General features: G+C 42.0%; 1 protein-coding gene across 9 annotated transcripts in view; it reads right to left on the reverse strand.

The window, feature by feature from the left end:
- The window catches only part of LOC134359917 (retinoic acid receptor RXR-alpha-A-like), a 144,790-nt gene that overhangs the window by 40,051 nt on the left and 85,679 nt on the right, over window positions 1-19,060 (reverse strand). For 7 of the 9 annotated variants that reach the window (XR_010021222.1, XM_063073762.1, XM_063073759.1 and 4 more), the window contains 2 exons: window positions 16,007-16,157; window positions 11,026-11,226 (listed from right to left, as the gene is read on the reverse strand). Coding sequence is in view for 8 of the 9 variants with exons in the window: in XM_063073762.1 (XP_062929832.1) it covers window positions 11,026-11,226; window positions 16,007-16,157 (352 nt within the window). In the remaining variant the exon portion in view is untranslated. The remainder of the gene's footprint in view (window positions 1-11,025; window positions 11,227-16,006; window positions 16,158-19,060) is intronic. The other 2 variants (XM_063073764.1, XM_063073766.1) reach the window with 1 other exon arrangement.

The raw sequence follows: 19,060 nt of genomic DNA on the forward strand, positions 1-19,060 counted from the left end.
TCTGTGAAGAAAAGCAATGTGTTGTGACAACGTCAGGATATTCTTTCTTTTTAAACGAGAGAAATGAAACGTCTCATGGAGCCAACCACTGATGGGGCACTATCAGTGCAGATGCCAATACAGCTCCTCCAAGCCACACCTTTTGTTTCCAGAAATTAAGACAAAACATTAAAAATATCTTACCCTTTGCTTGTTTCCGGCAGCTGTTTTCAAGAGTAAAAGATTTTTTTTAACTTTCACAATCATTTACAAATCTTACAAATGCTACATGACCTTTATTGGTGAAATCTGTTGACCCATCAACCTGTTTAGAGAAGCTGTTGCTTTTCAGTTTATCACACAAAACCTCTTCAGCATCATGTGATGTCATAAATACGTTGACTGATTGTACCGTTTGAGAGTGACCATCTTCTCGCCCAAACATAACCCAGGCAAGAGCCCATTCTCGAGCTACTATATGCAGACGACTGCACCCTACACACACACACACACACGGGAAGCACGACAGGCTGCAGTCACTCTGTTCACCATGGCTGCAAGGGCTTTCGGGTTAACAGTCAGTCTAAAGAAAACAATGATCCTCCGTCGGAAGCCACCTCGTGGCGTTTACAACCCACCACTGACAACCACCATCGCAGCACAGCTATGCAGTTCACCTACCGTGGGCAGTATCATCTCCAACAAGGCTACGGTAGTAAGGGACATAGACAAGCACCTCGCCAGAGCTAGCAGTGCCTTCGGGCACCTCCAGAAACGTGTGTGCAAGAACGACCAACTGCGTCTGTCCACAAAAATCTAGGTGTACAGGGCTGCCGTCATCACAACACTGCTATACTGCTCCAAAGCCTGGATCTTGTACTGCAAGCAAATTTGGTTGCTCCAGCAATTTTAACAGTGTTGTCTCTGCTCCATCATGGGTATCAGCTGGCAGGATCACATCTCCAACAACGAGATCCTGGAGAAGGCTCACCTTCCAAGCATTGAAACCACTCTGTTGCTCAGTCAACTCTGGTGGCCAGGCCATGGGTCTTGCATGGACAACTCCGGGTTACCAAAAGCAGTACTCTACAGAGAACTCTCTCAGAACAAGAGAGATCATGGTGCCCTGCATAAGAGGTACAAAGACCAATTTAAGCAGCAGCTCAGTCAGACAAGTATCGAGGTCAACAAGTGACAGCAGCTGGCTTGTGACAGAAACCGCTAGAGAACACTGATCCACGTCGCAGCCAAGAATTTTGAGGAATCCAGAAAAGTGACTGCTGAAAAGAAGAGGAGATGCATGGAGGATCCTACGACCTAAGCACCCACATCCTAGCTCTTCCCATGTCCTTACTGCTCCGAAATCTGCAGATCCAGAATTGGCCTCTATAGTCAGCAATGATCATACTCTCGCTCCTGAGGACCCTTCTTCCTTCCTGATCTTCACAAGCAAAGAACCAGCCATCATCATCACTGAGCGTGAAACCTTTTCAATAACTTGTAGTGCATCTTGTCCTAGCATTTTACCCACTATAATTTTACAAGCTGGCATTATTAGGTTCTCATTGACTGTATGACATTTTCTTTTCTGGTTAATAAGTTCTGCTACTAAATATCTCGCTTCCTGTACTTTTTACTGACTGTGATTTTATTAACAAAAGCTTTACCCTGTTCGTTTTGAGATTCCAGTAGCTGTTTAAAATGATCAGCACCTTTATGTCTCATATGGCTGTGATTTGTAGTTAAGGGTTTTTTCAATTTTGCTGGAGCCATTGCTACATTTGTAAGTTATTTGTTACAGACAAGGCACAATGGAATAGGACAACTTGGATTACCAGTCCATATAAAATCCATTGCCAAGTAGCTTTCATCGTAAAGACAGACTTCTTTTGTGTCTTTTGTTGCACTAGTGCAGTGAAATGACTCAGAAGACTGTAATTCAAAAATCATCACATTGGACCATCAGACATGTCTGAAAAACAAAGGGGTCAATAAAATATAAAAATGGGTGTGTCCATTCAATGCTCGGAAACCGCACTTCACGCTCATCAGCCTACTGGCCTTCATTCCATGCAATACAGTGCTCACCAATTATCAACGGCCTCCCCTATCTCCCATCAAAAACTGAGAATGGACTCAACCAAAGAGACACAGCTTTACTGCGCACTGCCATAGTGGGCCGAGAGACTAACAAGATTGCTCTCGGGGCTGCTCAGTTACTGCCCACCATTGCGAGCGCTAGCATCACACATCGCACTAAGTTCGAAAAATGATGTTTTTTTTTAAAAAATCACCATCTCTTGCAGAACCGTGAGCAACTTTTCACAGCATCCCAGTTGAGAAACCCTGCCCTAGACAGAGACTAGATACAAAAGCAAAAATGCTTTGTTAAACCCTCATACTTCTGGTAAAGCCTCCACTTAAGTAATGTATGAATTATCCACAATTTGGAAAGGATATCAAGGCTTAGGAAACTGCACAGGAGGTTTGCTACAACAAAACCAGGAATCAGGGATTTCAAATATCTGCACAAACTGGAGACGTCAGAGCTGCTTTCCTTGCAGTGGGAAAGTTTATGGAGAAATTTAACATGGTGGTCTAAGTGACCACAGTTTAGAAACAGTAAACAAGTTACTGCTGCCACTGGCAAGAGCAACAGCAGCCAAAGGGCAAAAAAAAATTGTCAGGATTGATAAAAGGGGAGATGAAGAGTTGTTTTTAGAACATCTGGAATGCATTAGTCAAAAAGACAGTGAAAGCAGATTCAGAGGCAATTTTCAAAATGGAATTGGAAAAAGTATTCTAAGGAAAGGTGTAAATGGGTAGAGCAGAACAGCAGAGAAGTGGCACTAATCACTCTTTCATGATCTTGTGTAACAGATCACATGGACTCTTCCTGTGCAGAAAGATCCAAAAGCAGAATTAAAAGGGAAGTCTGGAAATTTATGCAAAGCAGACAGATTCCAAACACAAATTCCAAGTAGATTTATAAGCAGCAGTTGAGTGATATAAAGGTTGCACTGGTAGGATCCCATATCTTTTCAGTGTGCAAGGACAAAACATCAGTGCAAGGGTCACACAATCACAATTGCAGTAGATGTGATATTCAGATTACCTCAGAGATGACGATTTATCACTGAATTCCCAAACAACCTCGGCTCTTTTTTATCCCAGACTGTGTAGGTAATATGCCATGCATGAAAATGAGCACAAATACCCAATTCATTGGCAAAACACCACTGAGAACAAATGCCAACACCTTTATCCTCAATCTTATATAGTTTTCTATCTGTAACTACTAATACATCCCAACGTTACTTAGTACCAGATTCACACCCAGCATTACAATTCTTCACTGTTATACATGATGAGGTCATACCAGAAATCTGCTGAACTTTATAGGGTCAGCCTTGTACACACCAATAATGAAAAAGTGCCAGCCTTTTCCTTAATGTTGTCTATAGATTTGTGTGAAAAGCAATAAAAAGCATTGATTGGAATAACACTGGCTCAAATCCACTTCTTGCTGAACAACTGTTAACAAGCATTTAGTGAAGCTCCAGGTAGAAGGCAAAAACTGTGAAACTGCAATATGATCCGAGGAGAACTTGCTCAAACAGCAACTCTTTAAAAAGGACAGTGAGTAAAGTGAGTAAGTGAGTAAAGTTCAGAGCCTGGAACCTAAACAGCTGATGGCACCAATGGTAGAGCAACAAATGCCAGGTTCAGGCAAGAGTCCAGAAGTAAAGAATGCAGAACCCTCAGAGTATTGCAGAGGAGTCAAGATGATTACCGAAAAGGAAGAGATGAAGGCACATATCATTTGAACACAGGATGAAAATGTTAAAATTAAAATGAAAATTCCAAAGAAGGAACTGAATATGAATTTGAAAAGCAGTTATTTGTAGGGAAAAGAGCAAGGAATCAGTTTTAATTGGATAGACCTTACTGAAGGTCAGTACAGGAATAATAAGGTGAATGTCATTCACCTGTGGTTTAAGATTCAATGGATTCAGGACAGCATACTCTGGTTTCCCAGGCTGACTGCATTAAACTTCACTTAGAATGAGTTTATGGTATTTGGTAAAGGATGTATGGAGTCCAAGGGGAATTCAACATAGATCTGAAATTTAAAAAGTGGCGTGTAAGACAATAGGCATGCACCAAAAACTGTTAGCACAGGTGGGGCAATAGGAAGTTCCTTCAGGGTTTTAACAAGGAAGTAGACAAGTTCCTCTATATAAATTGATCTCTGGCCATAAATAATACGAAGCTAAATAGGGGTGTCCAAACCTATCCACAATAACCTAGCCACACCCATCATCCTGATCTAATATATCACTCTGCATCAGTCTCCGGTATCTCCTGGCAATTCGTTATCTGCCATCACAGAGTGATGCTGCTTTGATTGCATTCTCTCAACAGGGAGCAACCAGACTAACGACAAGGTCACTCCAAATAATGATCTTTAGCATATTTTAAGTTAAAATTTCAGATATGTATAGCAAAAAATATCTCAAGACATTTCAAAGGAAGATTACCAGACAAAATCTCTCACCAAACCAGATAAAAAGATTTGAGGTACATAGATAACTAAAAGTTTCAAAGGTGAGTTCTAGTATGGCCTTAAAGAAGAAGGAACACAATGAAGGAATTTTAGTTTTGCTTCTAGACATCCGAAGGCCACTGTTCCCTCTAAGCTTCTCGCATGCACGGCGTGCAGTAACTGAAGTGCTCCCACACATATAGACTTTGTTGTTACGCAGCTGGAATTTTCTCTTACATAACGTTAATATAATTTTAAAATTATGCTAATATATTGAAATACATCTTAATATAATTGTGAAATACCCTATTATGTGTCACGACATTTTGAAATTATTGCTTTAGTGAAGAATTAAGAAGTTTTGATCCAGTATTGCAAAGAACAAATTAATGAATTGAACAATCCAATCAGCAACTACTGCTTTAATATTTTACCCAATCCACAATATCGGGTAGCATTAACTATCCTTAATGACGTTTTAGAAGATCTGGCCTCTCTTTGTAAATCCCTGCAGAAAAGCTGTTTAATTACAAATGAAGCACTGCAGTATGCAAAAGCAAAAAATAGCAAATTATGGTCACAGTATCTTGGCGATACCATTTACTGGAATGACGAACTGAAAGATCTGCTTGCATCTCTAAGTTCTGACATCAATATTGTGCCTATTATTTGAGTCATTCAATGTGTGCGTTAGAGAAGGAGTTAACAGAATGGCAAACTTTTGATCCTGTTGCTGCTGAAAACACAACCAATTCTGAATTTGAAAAAGAGAATGGTTTACAACTGACAAGAAAAAAATTCATCTACTATTACAGACTATGACAAAAGCATTGCCTCAAAAATATTGCAGCAATACTGTGATTTCAAATTTGTGGTTTCTGAGAAAGTTAAGGATAGTTCAATTAAGATGCTTACTGATATGTTGAACGTCGTGCTTTGAAACGAAGAATTTGAAAAACTGTCAATTCTTATTGACATCATTGTAACATTTCAAGTTTCTAGCACTGACTGCAAACATGGATTCAGTCTTATGAATTCAATCAAATCTAATTTCAGAAACAGACTAGAAGGGGAACACTTGGATGATCCAATGAGGATTAAGATGTATCTTTCATTGGATGTGAATAAATCTGAACACGTTTATAGACAATAGATTTGTAAAAAAAAGACAGGCAAAAAAAGTTTACGAAACTTGAAAGATTTTCTTTGTTGTTCTGTATTTCATTATACCCCTCAAGTAATAAATAACTTCATAAGTACAGTACTGTGCAACAGTATTAGGCACATATAAATAGCTAGGTTGGATGGTGGGGTAAAGATACATCTCTACCAGGGGTGTAAGGCACTCCTTCCTTCCGCTAGCCTGCAGGTCACCCTTGGGCAAGGTGCAGCACCTGCTTGGCCCCCACCCCCTCACCCCCCTCCCGATCAGGGTCACATGAAGCCATGGAGCAGGTGGTGAATGATCGTATGTGCAACTGGTGCATATCACAAGTCCTGGTTATGCGACCACTGATGGCAGACAATCTCGGAAGATTATTGATGAAGTCTGGGTTCACCCGTCTTGTAAAGACACTGCCCAGAAGGTGGCAATGGCAAACCACTTCTGTAGAGAAATTTGCCAAGAACTATCATGGTCAAGACCATGATCCCATACATCACGTGACATGGCACATAATGATTGAATACAGCTAGGGAGCCCAAGACTTTTGCACAGTACTGTATTTGCCAACGTGGAGCAGGGAGCGAGTCTGTAAATCATGGGAGCAAAGGATTCTAGGAACGGAAAGGGCAGAAGGCCACAGGAGGGATGTGGTACAGATGGCAGAGAAGGAGTGCCAGAGGCAGGTGTAGCACGAGTGCAGACATACCCAGCCCTGAGACACCAGGCAAGGCCATTTGATTCCAAACGATCAATTTATTGATCATTATAGAAAGTCTCTCTTGTGCTTCCCACTCCCTCTCCTCTCTTCCTTTTTATTCCTAACCATGATTCCCTCCTCCCTGCTCCTTTCCCACTCTCAGTCCACAGTAGACTCCCATATCAGAATCCAATTTATCATCGCTTACATATGTCGTGATTTCTTTTTGTGACAGCAGTACAGTACGATACACATTACTACAGTACTGTGCAAAAGTTTTCGGTACCTTAGCTATATATATGTGCCTAAGACTTTTGAACAGTATTATGTGTGATTTTTCAACTTTCATTCTAAATATTCACAGTACATATATAGGAAAAAAAATTTAAAGTGTTGTGCAGTTTTCAGGCCACGTAAAAATTTCTTGCTCAGAATAATGGTTGGTCTGCACACCTGTAAAAAAAATTAGAACATTGCTGAAGGCACAACCATCATTAAGGAAGCAATTAAGACTGGGTTATGGCAAGGTCCCACAATTAAAGGAGTGCAAAGTTCATAGAGGATTATTGGGCTGGAGGAGATTACATAAGAGACAAGGTCAAATATGGATTTGGAAACAAGAAAGATAAATTAAAATTCAAATGAGGCAAAACACAGAAAACTTGCAGGCAACAGGCCTGTGCTTTATTCTATGGGATGGTATGATGAGTGAACGGAATCCTGCATAAATTAGGAGAGATGTGCTTTGAAAGAGCTGAAGAGAGCCTTGAAATAATTGAATTTAACAAATATGCAAAACCTTACCAAATAAAAATAATCACTTTTGCTAGCTCATGAGTAACACACCCATCTCCTATCATTGTCAGTATTCTCTCCACCCACCAGAAAGACCTTATCACTGTCAGCATTTCCCCATCCATGTTTACCAATATCTCTTCATCACTGCCACCTTTCTCCTTCCCCACTGATATCTTCCTACAACTGTCAGCTTTCTCCCTCTCCACTAGTATCCAGTTCCTACAACACTCCCAAAACATCAAACTGCCCAGTATTCTCCTTCCCATCCACACCACTACTCCCCGTTAGCATACTTCTCTTCTCCTCGCTTTCCTCATCCTTTTCACAAATAATGCTGAGACGCCAGAGGCCAAAGTCATAATCCCGAGACTCTCCTCTCTGTTCCTGTAACTAAGAGCAACGTTATGCTGTTGGGGCAGCCAGTGTGTGTTCTAACCAATACACCGCCCAAAAAGAACAACACAGAAACTGATTCAGTTATCTGTACTTAAAATAGCTGGATTTCCTTTCCTCACTATTGCTGCATTAATTAATTCTGCAGGAAGCATTTTGAAACAGCATGAGGCAAGATATATTTGCAAACACTGCCTGTCAGATGTTCAGTAGTGACATATCTGGCGCTCCATATGAAGCACTGCCATGTTACAGGCCACTTGTTATCCCTGTTTCTATCTTATGGAGTTCTGCCAAAGCATCCCTCTGCAGCAGCATTTCTGGACCCTCTATCGGGAATTCCTCGATGGCTCCCACTGTTGCCCTGTGCTGGCTGTCTTCTAGTTTCCTGTGTTGATTGCTGGTACGTGCTAGTTGGCACAAGGCAGTCTGATTCAGGAAGTTGCTTCTGGCTCAGACGTCAGCCGACTGCTCTTTCTCACCAGCCTATCAGCAACTGGCAGGAACAAACATCTTCATTGCAGCTTGCTACTCCTTCATCGATATCTGACAACGCCGTTCCCCCAAACTGTGAGACTAGCTGTAGCCCTTTAATAAGGCGACCCATCCTCCATTCCAGCCACACTGCCCCACTTGCACGTCCACACTGTTGGCCAGCCTTGCATTCCTGGTCCACCCCGTGGTTTCACTGTCTGGTCCTCGATTTGGCCCCCAGTCGAACCCTCATCAAATGTGTAACTTGCTTCAGACTGTAGATCCTTGGCTCTGAGCCAGCAAGTACTGACTTTCATTAAATAACATATACAAATTGTTCTAATGAAACTCTGACCAACTTCCTGAGGCAGGTCACAATTTGATTAGGAATAGCTGTTTTCCTCTGTTTGGTTCCTTAATTAATCCATTCTGCCAATTCATCTCAATTATAAAATTCACAAAGTATTTTCATCAGTTACATAAAACCTTAAGATCAGTCTGTCCAAATCTCATTCTTTCCCCCATTTTTTCCCTCTGCACTATTCAATGTGTATCTTTTAATCCCAATCTGAAGCAAAATTTATGCAATTCTCCCTGTCATCACACCACTTTCAGCACAATTTTCACTGCAAGCTGGACACTTAAGCATGACCCAATGAGCATTGTCAGATTGGTTAACTATGGAAGTCATCACATCGTCAAAATAAGGATCTGATGGATCTATGACACCAAGCTATCAACCACTGCAAGCTACAGAATTCTTGGTAAACCTTTACAAACCAACAGTTAGGCCTTAATTCTGAACACAAATGTTAGGATGTCAAACCACTGGAGAGAGTGCAGAGGAGGACAAAGAAGAGAAGAAATGTAGGTGAGAGTCACTTGCTGCTTAATGAGATTGAAGGTGATGGAATTTTTTTCTTTGAGCACAGAAGGTTGGGAGACAAGCTTAAAGTATTCAAAGTTGCAACAGCTTTTTGGGTAAAACCTGCAGTGCTTGGAGAATGAAATGGTTACCAAAAGTCATGGATTTAAAACAAAAGGTTAAACAAGTAGGGACAAGATGAGGAACCTTACTGTAAAGATCCCACAATGAATCATCTGGAAGGATGATAGAATCAGATCCACAGAAAGACCTTCAAAGAATATCTGCATGTGCATATGTATTCAAAGAGAATTAATCTTCAGGAACATGAAGAAAAAATAAAAAAGATAACACTTCTTTTAAAATGCTAACTTAGCCACAATAGGCCCAACAATTCTCCATTGTGATATATCACAGCAGAACTGTTTCACCAGGAGGAAGATTACTAACCTGAGGAGACAAATTTAAACAATTGGCAAAGACCATCAAGATGAAGAAAATTACATTTTTCATAATACACTTAATGAACTGGAATCCACTGCCTGAAAAGGTAATGGGAGATTTAATGCCAATTTTCAAAAATGTTTGAGAATTGCAGGACCTTGGGCAAAAACCCAGGGAACAGATCTACACAGAAAGCTCTTGAAAGTGCCACCATAGGTATACTGGGCCAAATAACCTGTTCTCATGTTTTAAAATTCAATTAATCACACATATTTGATTGCTTAAGTGACCTTTCAGTGACCTGACATTACAGGGTTCATTGCTAGAACAACATCTGCTCTCCACTAGCAGGCTATGAAGCAGTAAAATCATGTTGTCACAGAAAGCGTTCCCCTTACAGCCAGTTGTTGTACTTCACATAACCGATAATGGAGACAAGCACAGAAAATGAAATTCCTGCACCTCTGGAATGGACCAGCAGCCAGTCTGAAACCTGCAAATCTTTGTTGTAAGCTTGTTACTAGACATGAAAGCGTTAACAATTGATTATATGAGGCCTGCCAGGCATATGAGGTGGAAGTCAATAACTTCAGCTACTGAAAAAGAGCTACAACAGATAATTAGAGTTTCAATATTCACCTTTGACAATGACATCTCCATAACTTGGTACCGGAGCCTGTCTGTGCATCAGCAATGGGAACAGCAGCTGGATTACCGAATGTGTTCACTGTCAGTAAACCACACAAGAGGCACCAACAGAGTGCCAGTGATACCTCCCTTCTCAGCCCAGTTTCCAAACAGTGACAGGTCTTACTACTTAACAATATTCCACTCAATATTTGAGGACATTTTAAAAACAGAATTCTAATGATGGTACTTGGGAGTCATTGCCCGTTATTTGTGCATATCTATTGCCCAAATCGGAGACCCTCATTCCAGAGCAGAAAGTCAAGGACAACCCTCAGATGGCAAAGAGTTGGAGGCCAAGAAGTGATCAGGTGAAATTAAAAAATTAGAACAAATCCTTTCATTAGTCAGAATCAGTGTCAGGGTCCTTTCCCCAAAAGGATGGGGGAATAAAACAATTTAAGAAAAACGAAAAGCAAATAGGTTACTGGCTAAATATGGAGAATGAGCCATACATCACACAGGAAGGTATTTTTAACCATTGAGTATTGAGCTGGTCTTAGTCAATGCAAAATTAGCAAAGTTCTTTGCCTGAGAATGAGTGAAAATGTCAACCAGAGTTTCTGCTCTTGATTACTGGCTTTCAATCCCCAGCCTAGACAGTGGCAGATCAACCAGGGTTCCAGCCGCTTATCACAACCCTGTGGTTGCTTCAGAAATTTGGTGAAGTCAAGATCCAGCTAAGTTTTGATATCAAGCTCCCACCCACGTTCCAATTTTATTGCAGACCCTTACTGACATCAAGGCATCATTGGTGTCGTTTCCATTCTTTAAATTACGTCCAACCCCAGGACCAGCCAGAGCAAGGGTCTCTTAGTGGGCACTGAGGGGAATGAAAGAACAAAACTACACAACTGGTGGCACCTTGGAGTTGCATAGGTGGTTTCAGTGTTGATTATTCTGCAATAAAGCTGCACGTCACCAAGAGCCTCCGCAGAGCGAGCCCTGCACACATCCCTTAGCCTAACTAGACACACCTCTGAAGTCTGCGCCCATACCTTCCCGCTTCATCCCCATGGCAAGACACTTCTGGTAGCGGCAGTACTGGCACCGGTTACGCTGACGCTTGTCAATTATACAGTCCTTGTTATCACGGCAATTGTAGGTAAGGTCTTTGCGCACCGTGCGTTTGAAGAATCCTTTGCAACCTTCACAACTGTAAACGCCATAATGTTTGCCTGAAGGATTGAGAGGGAATAATGTTAAAATTGTGTGTGAAATTATGGAATATAAACACAACATGATCAACTCAACCTACAGAGAAAGACTTAATACAAAAAGACAATCAGCAACTTTGGGAGCATTTGTACTCTCTTCACTTTTTAACCAAGATCAAGAAGTCCCACAGCACACTGATCACATTTTTACACACGAGAAAATGGTTAATAACTTGAATGGAAATATTTATAGTTTAAGAAAAAACAACAGACAAGTAGGGCTGTTTAGTTTTAGAATTAGAATTAGAGCTTATTACATTCATCTCACAACATGAGGGAGTAAAAATCTTTATGTTGCGTCTCCGTCGCTATGTACAAGCAATGAGGAAGGGAAATGTGGGAGGATATTGCACAAGCACCAAGATTGTATACATAATTCTTCCGTTTTCACATTTGTACAGTCAGATAGGCAATCAGATCAATGAGTATTAATAAATCTGTTGGCCTAGTGAAAGAAGCTGTCCCGTAGACTGTTGATCCTGGCCTTAATGCTGTGGTACCGTTTGCCAGACGGAAACAGCTGAAACAGCAAACAACAGGAATTCTGCAGATGCTGGAAATTCAAGCAACACACATCAAAGTTGCTGGTGAACGCAGCAGGCCAGGCAGCATCTTTAGGAAGAGGTGCAGTCGACGCTTCAGGCTGAGACCCTTCGTCAGGACTTTGACGAAGGGTCTCGGCCTGAAACGTCGACTGCACCTCTTCCTACAAATGCTGCCTGGCCTGCTGCGTTCACCAGCAACTTTGATGTGAACAGCTGAAACAGTTTGTGATTGGGGTGGCTGGAGTTCCTGATGCACCTCCAGGCCCTTTTTATGCATCTGCTGCTGTAAATGTTCTGAAGAGGAAAATCCACATCCACAGATTTGCTGAGCTGTCCACACCACTCTCTACAGTGCCCTGCGATTGACGGTAGTACGGTTTCCATACCAGGCATTGACACAGCAAGTCACAATGCTCTCGATGGTGCCCCTGTAAAAAGTCCTGAGGATTTATGGACTCTTGCCAAACTTCAGCCGTCTGAGGTGAAAGAGGCGCTGTTGAGCTTTTCTCACCACACAGCCAGTATGGACAGTCCAGGTGAAATCCTCCGTGATGTGTATACCTAGGAACTAGAAACTACTCACCCTCTCAACTACAGTCCCACTGATGTCAATAGAGGCTAGCCTGTCCCTGTTTCTCCTGTAATCCACAATCAACTCCTTCATTTTCACAAAATTGATGGAGGGGTTCTTTTCTTGGCACCACTGTATCAGGTCATTGATTTCTCCTCCCTATCTGTCTCATCATTGTTGGAAATAAGGCCTATCAATGTTGTGTCATCTGCAAATTTGATCACCGGATTGGAGCTATGTATGACAACACAGTCGTGGGTGTATAGGTAGCAGAGGAGGGGTCTCAGGACACTGCCCTGAGAGGGCTTCGGTGTTGGGGGTCAAAGGGGCAGAGGTGAGGTGCCCATCCTTACCACCTGCCAGCAATCCGACAGGATTTTCAGGATTCAGCTGCACGAGGCAGGGTGCAGGCCAAGGTCTCTGAGCTTCTTGTTGAGCCTGGGGAGAATTATGGTGATGAATGCTGAACTGCAGTCCCAGAACAGCATTCTAACATTAGCAACCCTCTTCTCCAGGCAAGTGAGGATGGTGTAGTGCTAAGGCACCATCTGTCGATCGGTTGTGTCGGTAGGTGAATTGTAGGGGGTCCAATAGGGGTGGTCGCATGCTGCAAATGTAGCCCGTGACCAGCCTTTCAAAGCATTTGCTTATGATTGAGGTGAGTGCGACAGGATGGTAATCGTTCAAACGTGCTACCTTGGCTTTTTGATGCAAGGACAATGATGGATGTTTTGAAGCAACAGGGCCTAGGAGGGGGAGAGATTAAAAATGACTATGAACATGCCAGCCAGCTGTGCCACGTACACTTGAGTACTCACCCTGGGATCTGTAGTTAGCTCTTTCAAAGATAATACAGGCTCCACAACTCAACTGGCCGTCACTGCATTTTATTGTTCTGTTATTCAATGGGGAGCTCTACTACCTATTCTTTGCATATGCTAAAACAAATTAAGGTTTCCAATCAGAGTCTGATCCTGATTCCACGATGAGTGCTTTTCTTCTATTATGAACATGTGTCTCCAGCCTCACACTTTACACTGGGAGTTGTAATCCAGCACTGGCACACAAGATAGACTAATAATCTAAATCCCTTGAGGACTACTTATGTAAAGAAAGAAATGGTGAACTTTCAGACAGTCTCTCCACTATCACACTGGCCCCATTCCAGCAATGGAATCCAATGGCAGAGTGCCATCATTTGGCAATTCCTTTGTAGTTACTCAATTCATTTTGACAGAGTGGAATAGCTCCGCGAGGGAGAAGGTTTCACTTTGTCGATTAATTCAATTTATGGATTGAACAATTAATCTAATCATCTAATATAATAAAATGCAAAACTTTTTAAGTTTGCGTGCTATTATATTACATCTTTTATACATACCATATTTTATTAAATAGCCTGATTGATTTTTAATTGTATATGAGTATTTTTGGGCACCTTATCTTAGAAAGGATGTGCTGGCATTGGAGAGGGGCTAGAGGAGGTTCACAAGAATAATCCAGGAATGGAAGTGTTAGTGTTTGATTACACTGGGCCTTTAGTCACTGGAGTTTAGAAGAATGAGGAGGGATATCGTTGAAACTTATCAAATACTAGACAACTGGGTGACCCCTTGGGGCACCCTTTGAGAGAAGGGTAGTGCAGTCTGACGTGACCAGAATGAACATTAAATTTTCCTGAATGCTATTGGTATCGCTTTGCTTTCGAAACTGAAGTAGAAAACCTCAGTTTATTAAAGAAGAACAACGCATAGCAAAGCAAATATAACTGCTCCTCATTTAACGAAGGACACTTTTGATGGCATCATTTCTGGTTTATCTGCCACCCTTGTGCCTTTCGTTGTCATTCTGGAGACGTGCAGCCCTTTCATACCCCATCTCTTCATCTCTTCTGCTGTTTGTTCTTTGTCTCTGATCCTGGAGATGTGCATTTCTCAGCTCCTTTGTCTCTTCCTCTCTCCTCCTTCTGTGCCTGTTTTTGTCATTCTGAAGACGTGCAGCCCTTTCATCCTCCGTCTCTTCAGCTCTTCTGCTGTTTGTTCTTTGTCTCTGATCCTGGAGACGTGCATGCCTCTCCTCCTCTGTCTCTTCTTTTCTCATCTTTTTTTGTCATGACTCTTTGATCCTGGAGTCGTGCGGCCCTGGCCTCATCCAATTCTTGTTCTCTCTCTCTCCTTGCCGCTTCCCGAAGTTTGGCGTCATCTCTTGACCATAATGTCCCCCTTCCCTTTCCACGCAGCATAATTAGGCTGACCATTTTTACCCTAATGCTGGATAGAAGATACGAAGCACTAACACCAAAGGATGCTGATTATTCTTGATGATGTGGTTGGTACTCTCCTAAATGGACGTGATATAGTCACTGCTGTCGTTTGATTGCAGCAAAGGGTTTTATGGGCATCTCAAAGTACGTTATTACAATAAGATTTAATTATCTCTTATTGATGGGTGGCAGTTAGATCTGTCCCAATCCTGCACATGCTGATGGTGATTAGCAGAATGTGACCCCTCAGAATAGAGCTGCCCTGCCCTTTTGCTCCCGTAGGTGTCGCTGCTGAGACTGGCCGTGCACATGCATCGGACTGTCGCGCCCCAATTTCCATGATGGCCAATCGGGTCTCGTGTGAAAGCCAGCCAGCTGATTTTTGGCGAATGAGCAATTTTATACAAATATATGACCCCGAACTTTGCCTACATTCTGTAAGTTAGCACATTTTAATTCAATATAGCCAAAAAAAGTGCCGCTGTAATGCACCGTTTGCGCTAATTGAAGGTCAAAAACAGGCAAACAGGCAGAAAGAGTATGAAAGTTTTAGTAGTATATACAAAGGTTTGTAGATTGAAAGGCTTAGTTAAAGTAAATGAAGAGAGGATGCTTCCTATAATGGTGGCGTCTCGGATCACAGGACACATTCAAAGGACACAAGGGCATCCCTTTAGAACAAAGATGAGGAGGAATTTCTTCACCCAAAGGATAGTGAATCTGTGGAATTCATTACCACAGTCAGTAATGGAGGCTATATCCCTGGGTAGATTTAAAGCAAAGGTTGATAGGTTCTTGATGAGAAGGTAGGAAACCATGGCTGAGCGGGATAATAACACAGCCCTGTAAACTCTATAGGCCAAATGCCTTTATTCTGCTTCTGTGTCCATGTCTTCTTTTCAAAGTGTGAATGCCCAGATATTCTTAAATCTTTTGACAATTTGATCATCAGTATTCAGGCAAGGTTTAATCAACTGTCGAGGCATTACCGTGGAACAAGCTTGCACGTCCAACAGGCTTGTGGATAAGAGCCAACTTTGGATACCAATTTGCCACAATGCATAAGTGCAGTAAAGAAGGTGGCGAACATAGCTCACCAGTCACTGAGGCAAAGTGGGCCAAACCACTCCAGAGACAATTTATTGCACAGTATTGTAACTCAGGTGTCAGCAGAACTTTTTCATCACTAAGCCTTGCATGATGTTAGACAAAAAGGTGACTGGACAGAGGCATTTGTATTATCAAAGAACTAACTCTAAGCTGAGCCCCTTTAAAAGGAAAATTCAAGCAGATCTGTTCAATTGGTGACGACTGAACTAACAGAGAAATAGAATGTCAAAATGACTAGAAACATCCACTCACCTGAAGACCTGTCCCCACAAATGGCACAGATGTGTTTAGTGAGTGAAACCGGACAATTTGAGGAGTGAGATGGCACCTTAAGCACGCCATTGATTCCTAAAGGTGGCTTCACATCCTCTGTGCTGCTTACTGAATTCAGAGGTGAGTTTACCTGCAAGCATAAAATAAGAAATTGGACAACTGCTTATCTCGACCAACAAAAACCCTTTTGAATTTAATTATACAGACTGTGTTATTCCACTCTTCCCCAAGTGAAACACAGATACATGGAAGCCAGGTGATAAAAGAAATACCAAGCATCAAAACAAAGAGGTAACAGTAATATATTTTACTCAGCAGACAAGATGAAGATCAGTACTTTAGGAATGCACTAATGTACCACCTTCATTCCAATGAAATCCTCTATCTTTCAGAATTCATTTCACATTAAATCAGATTACTTGCTCCCGTTCACTCATAAAGTACAGCACCTCAGGGAGCCAACTCAAATGGGCCATCGTAAACTTGGGAGGCTGTCCCACGCGAAGGCGCAAAGGGCCTCGCACAAGGGACGGGACCTGAAGAATCAGCCGGGGCTGAAGGACCAAGAGGACTCCAGACTCATGGAATGCTTCTCATGCAAACTGGGACCAAGGTATCTATTTTAGTGAAGAGGTGGGACCCTAGGAAATTTGGCTGATGGTGAGGGTATCGGAGCAACAGGTCCATAGCAGATGACATCTCATTGGCTCTTCACTCAACCCTAAAGCATCTGGACAGCAAAGATGTTTACATCAAGATGATTTTCATCAACTACAGCTCGGCATTCAACACATCATCCCCTCAAAACTAATCAATAAGCTTCAAGGCCTAAGCCTCAATACCTCCTTGTGCAATTAGATCCTTGATTTCCTCACTTGCAGACCCCAGTCAGTTCGGATTGGCAAAAACATCTCCATCAGCACAGGTGTACCAGAAGGGCCTGTGCTTAGCTCCTGCTCTACTCACTTTACACTTATGATTGCGTGGCTAAGAACTGCTCCAATGCCATATTCAATATTGCTGAGAACACCACTGTCATCATAGGATGAATCAAAGGTGGTGTCAAAAGGAAGGAGATTGAAAATCTGGCTGAGTGGTGCCGTAATAACAACTTCTTACTCAATGACACCAAGACCAAGGAGCTGATTATCGACTTCAGGAGAGGGAGACCAGAAGTCCATGAGCCAATCCCTTAACAGCGGATCAGATGTGGAATGGGTCAGCAACATTAAATTCATCAGTGTTATTATTTTGCAGAGCCTGCCCTGGGCCCAGCATTCAAGTGCAATGATGAAGAAAGGGTGGTGGCATCTGTACTTCCTTAGGAGTTTGCAAAGATTCAGCATGACATCCAAACCTTCTACAGATGTATAGCGGAGAGTACATTGACTGGCTGCATCACTGCTGGTATGGAAACACTAATGCCCTTAAACAGAAAATCCCACAAAAAGCAGTGGGTACGGCCCAGTAAAGTCCTCCCCACCACTGAGCACATCTATATGATATGTTGTCGCAGGAAAGCAGCATCCACCATCACGGACTCCCACCACCCAGGACATGCTCTATTCTCACTGCTGACATCAAGAAAATGGTACAGGAGCCTCAAAACTCACACCACCAAGTTCAGGAACAGTTATTACCCCTCAACCATCAGGCTACTGAATAAAAAGCAGATAACTTCACTCACCCCGTCACTGAACTGTTCCCAAAACTTATGAACACCCTTTCAGGGTCTCTTCATCTCATGTTCTCAATATTTATTTATTATTATTATTATTATTATTTATTTTTTGTACTTACATAGTTTGTTGTCTACTGCATACTGGTTGATCTCCCAAGTTGGTGTGGTCTTTCACTGATTCTATTAATTGATTCTTTGATTTGAGTATGACAGCAAGAAAATGAATCTTAGGGTTGTGTATGGTGACATACATGTGCTTTGATAATTTGAACTTTGAAGATCTAATCAAACTATCCTCATATGGGCATGTGTGTTAAAGGTACCATCTATTAGCTCAGCAAAAATTTCTCCTTTTGTGCAAGCTGGAATACAATTCTGCCGAATCCCAGATACACAGATAAATCAGAATCAGATTAAATATGACTACCTCTTAAGGGGACTCAATTGCCAATCCGCTCAATGCCCTTGGGCAAAAGGCCATTGCACACAGCTCTGGAATGTAGTATACTCAGCAAAACCAAGCAGTGTGGAGATTTTTTTTGTTATGGGCAAGGCTCACAGCAAGCTTAACCAATATCAAGTAAAACAAGTTGAAACTCTGAGGATCGCGATATTAAAAACAAGAAAACCACAAATGAAACTCAGCAAAAGCTTTCATCAGCACCTTTCTAAGGAAGTATGTTGTGTACTTATCACAAGTCCTTGCAAATACTAAGGCTTTAGAGAATGTGGTAATTGCTTTACACTGCCTTGAACAAACAGTACTTTTTATACAATACTGGAATGTTGAATTACCCAACCTATCTTAAATGAAAAAGCCAATGCAAGCTCAGACTGTACACGACGATGCATCACCAATGTTATGAATCTCAACTCTACATAAAAGGTAATTTCACACAGATTCCACGATAATCAAAGTGAGAATCAGAACATCCCACTCTGACAAACATCCAGCATGCATCTGTACTGTATGCAGTTGATGGCACAACAGAGGGAGCTCTTCCTTCAATGCTAAAACCCTCAACATCTCTTAAATCTCTTTGTTCATGTCAAGGATTCTCATGATTTCTTTCTCACATCAGGTTAATGTTCTTGCAGTGATAATGAAATGTCCCTTATCAAAACGGTGTATTAAATCCTCTGTGACAAGAGCCACTTGCTGGCTGGTGGTGTAGTGGCATCAACACTGGACTTCGAGGCAAGTGGTCCTGGGTTCAAATCCAGCCAGCTCCATGCACTCTTTCTGTCTGAGCTGGGTTAAGTGTCAAGCTGGCAACTCAGCCTCATAATAAACAGACAAATGCGAAAGAAATGTCAAGGTTGTTGCCCAATGTGCTGCAAGGCACGGAAAG

The sequence above is a fragment of the Mobula hypostoma genome, chromosome 21, assembly GCF_963921235.1.
Source record: "Mobula hypostoma chromosome 21, sMobHyp1.1, whole genome shotgun sequence".
Taxonomy (NCBI): Eukaryota; Metazoa; Chordata; class Chondrichthyes; order Myliobatiformes; family Myliobatidae; genus Mobula; species Mobula hypostoma.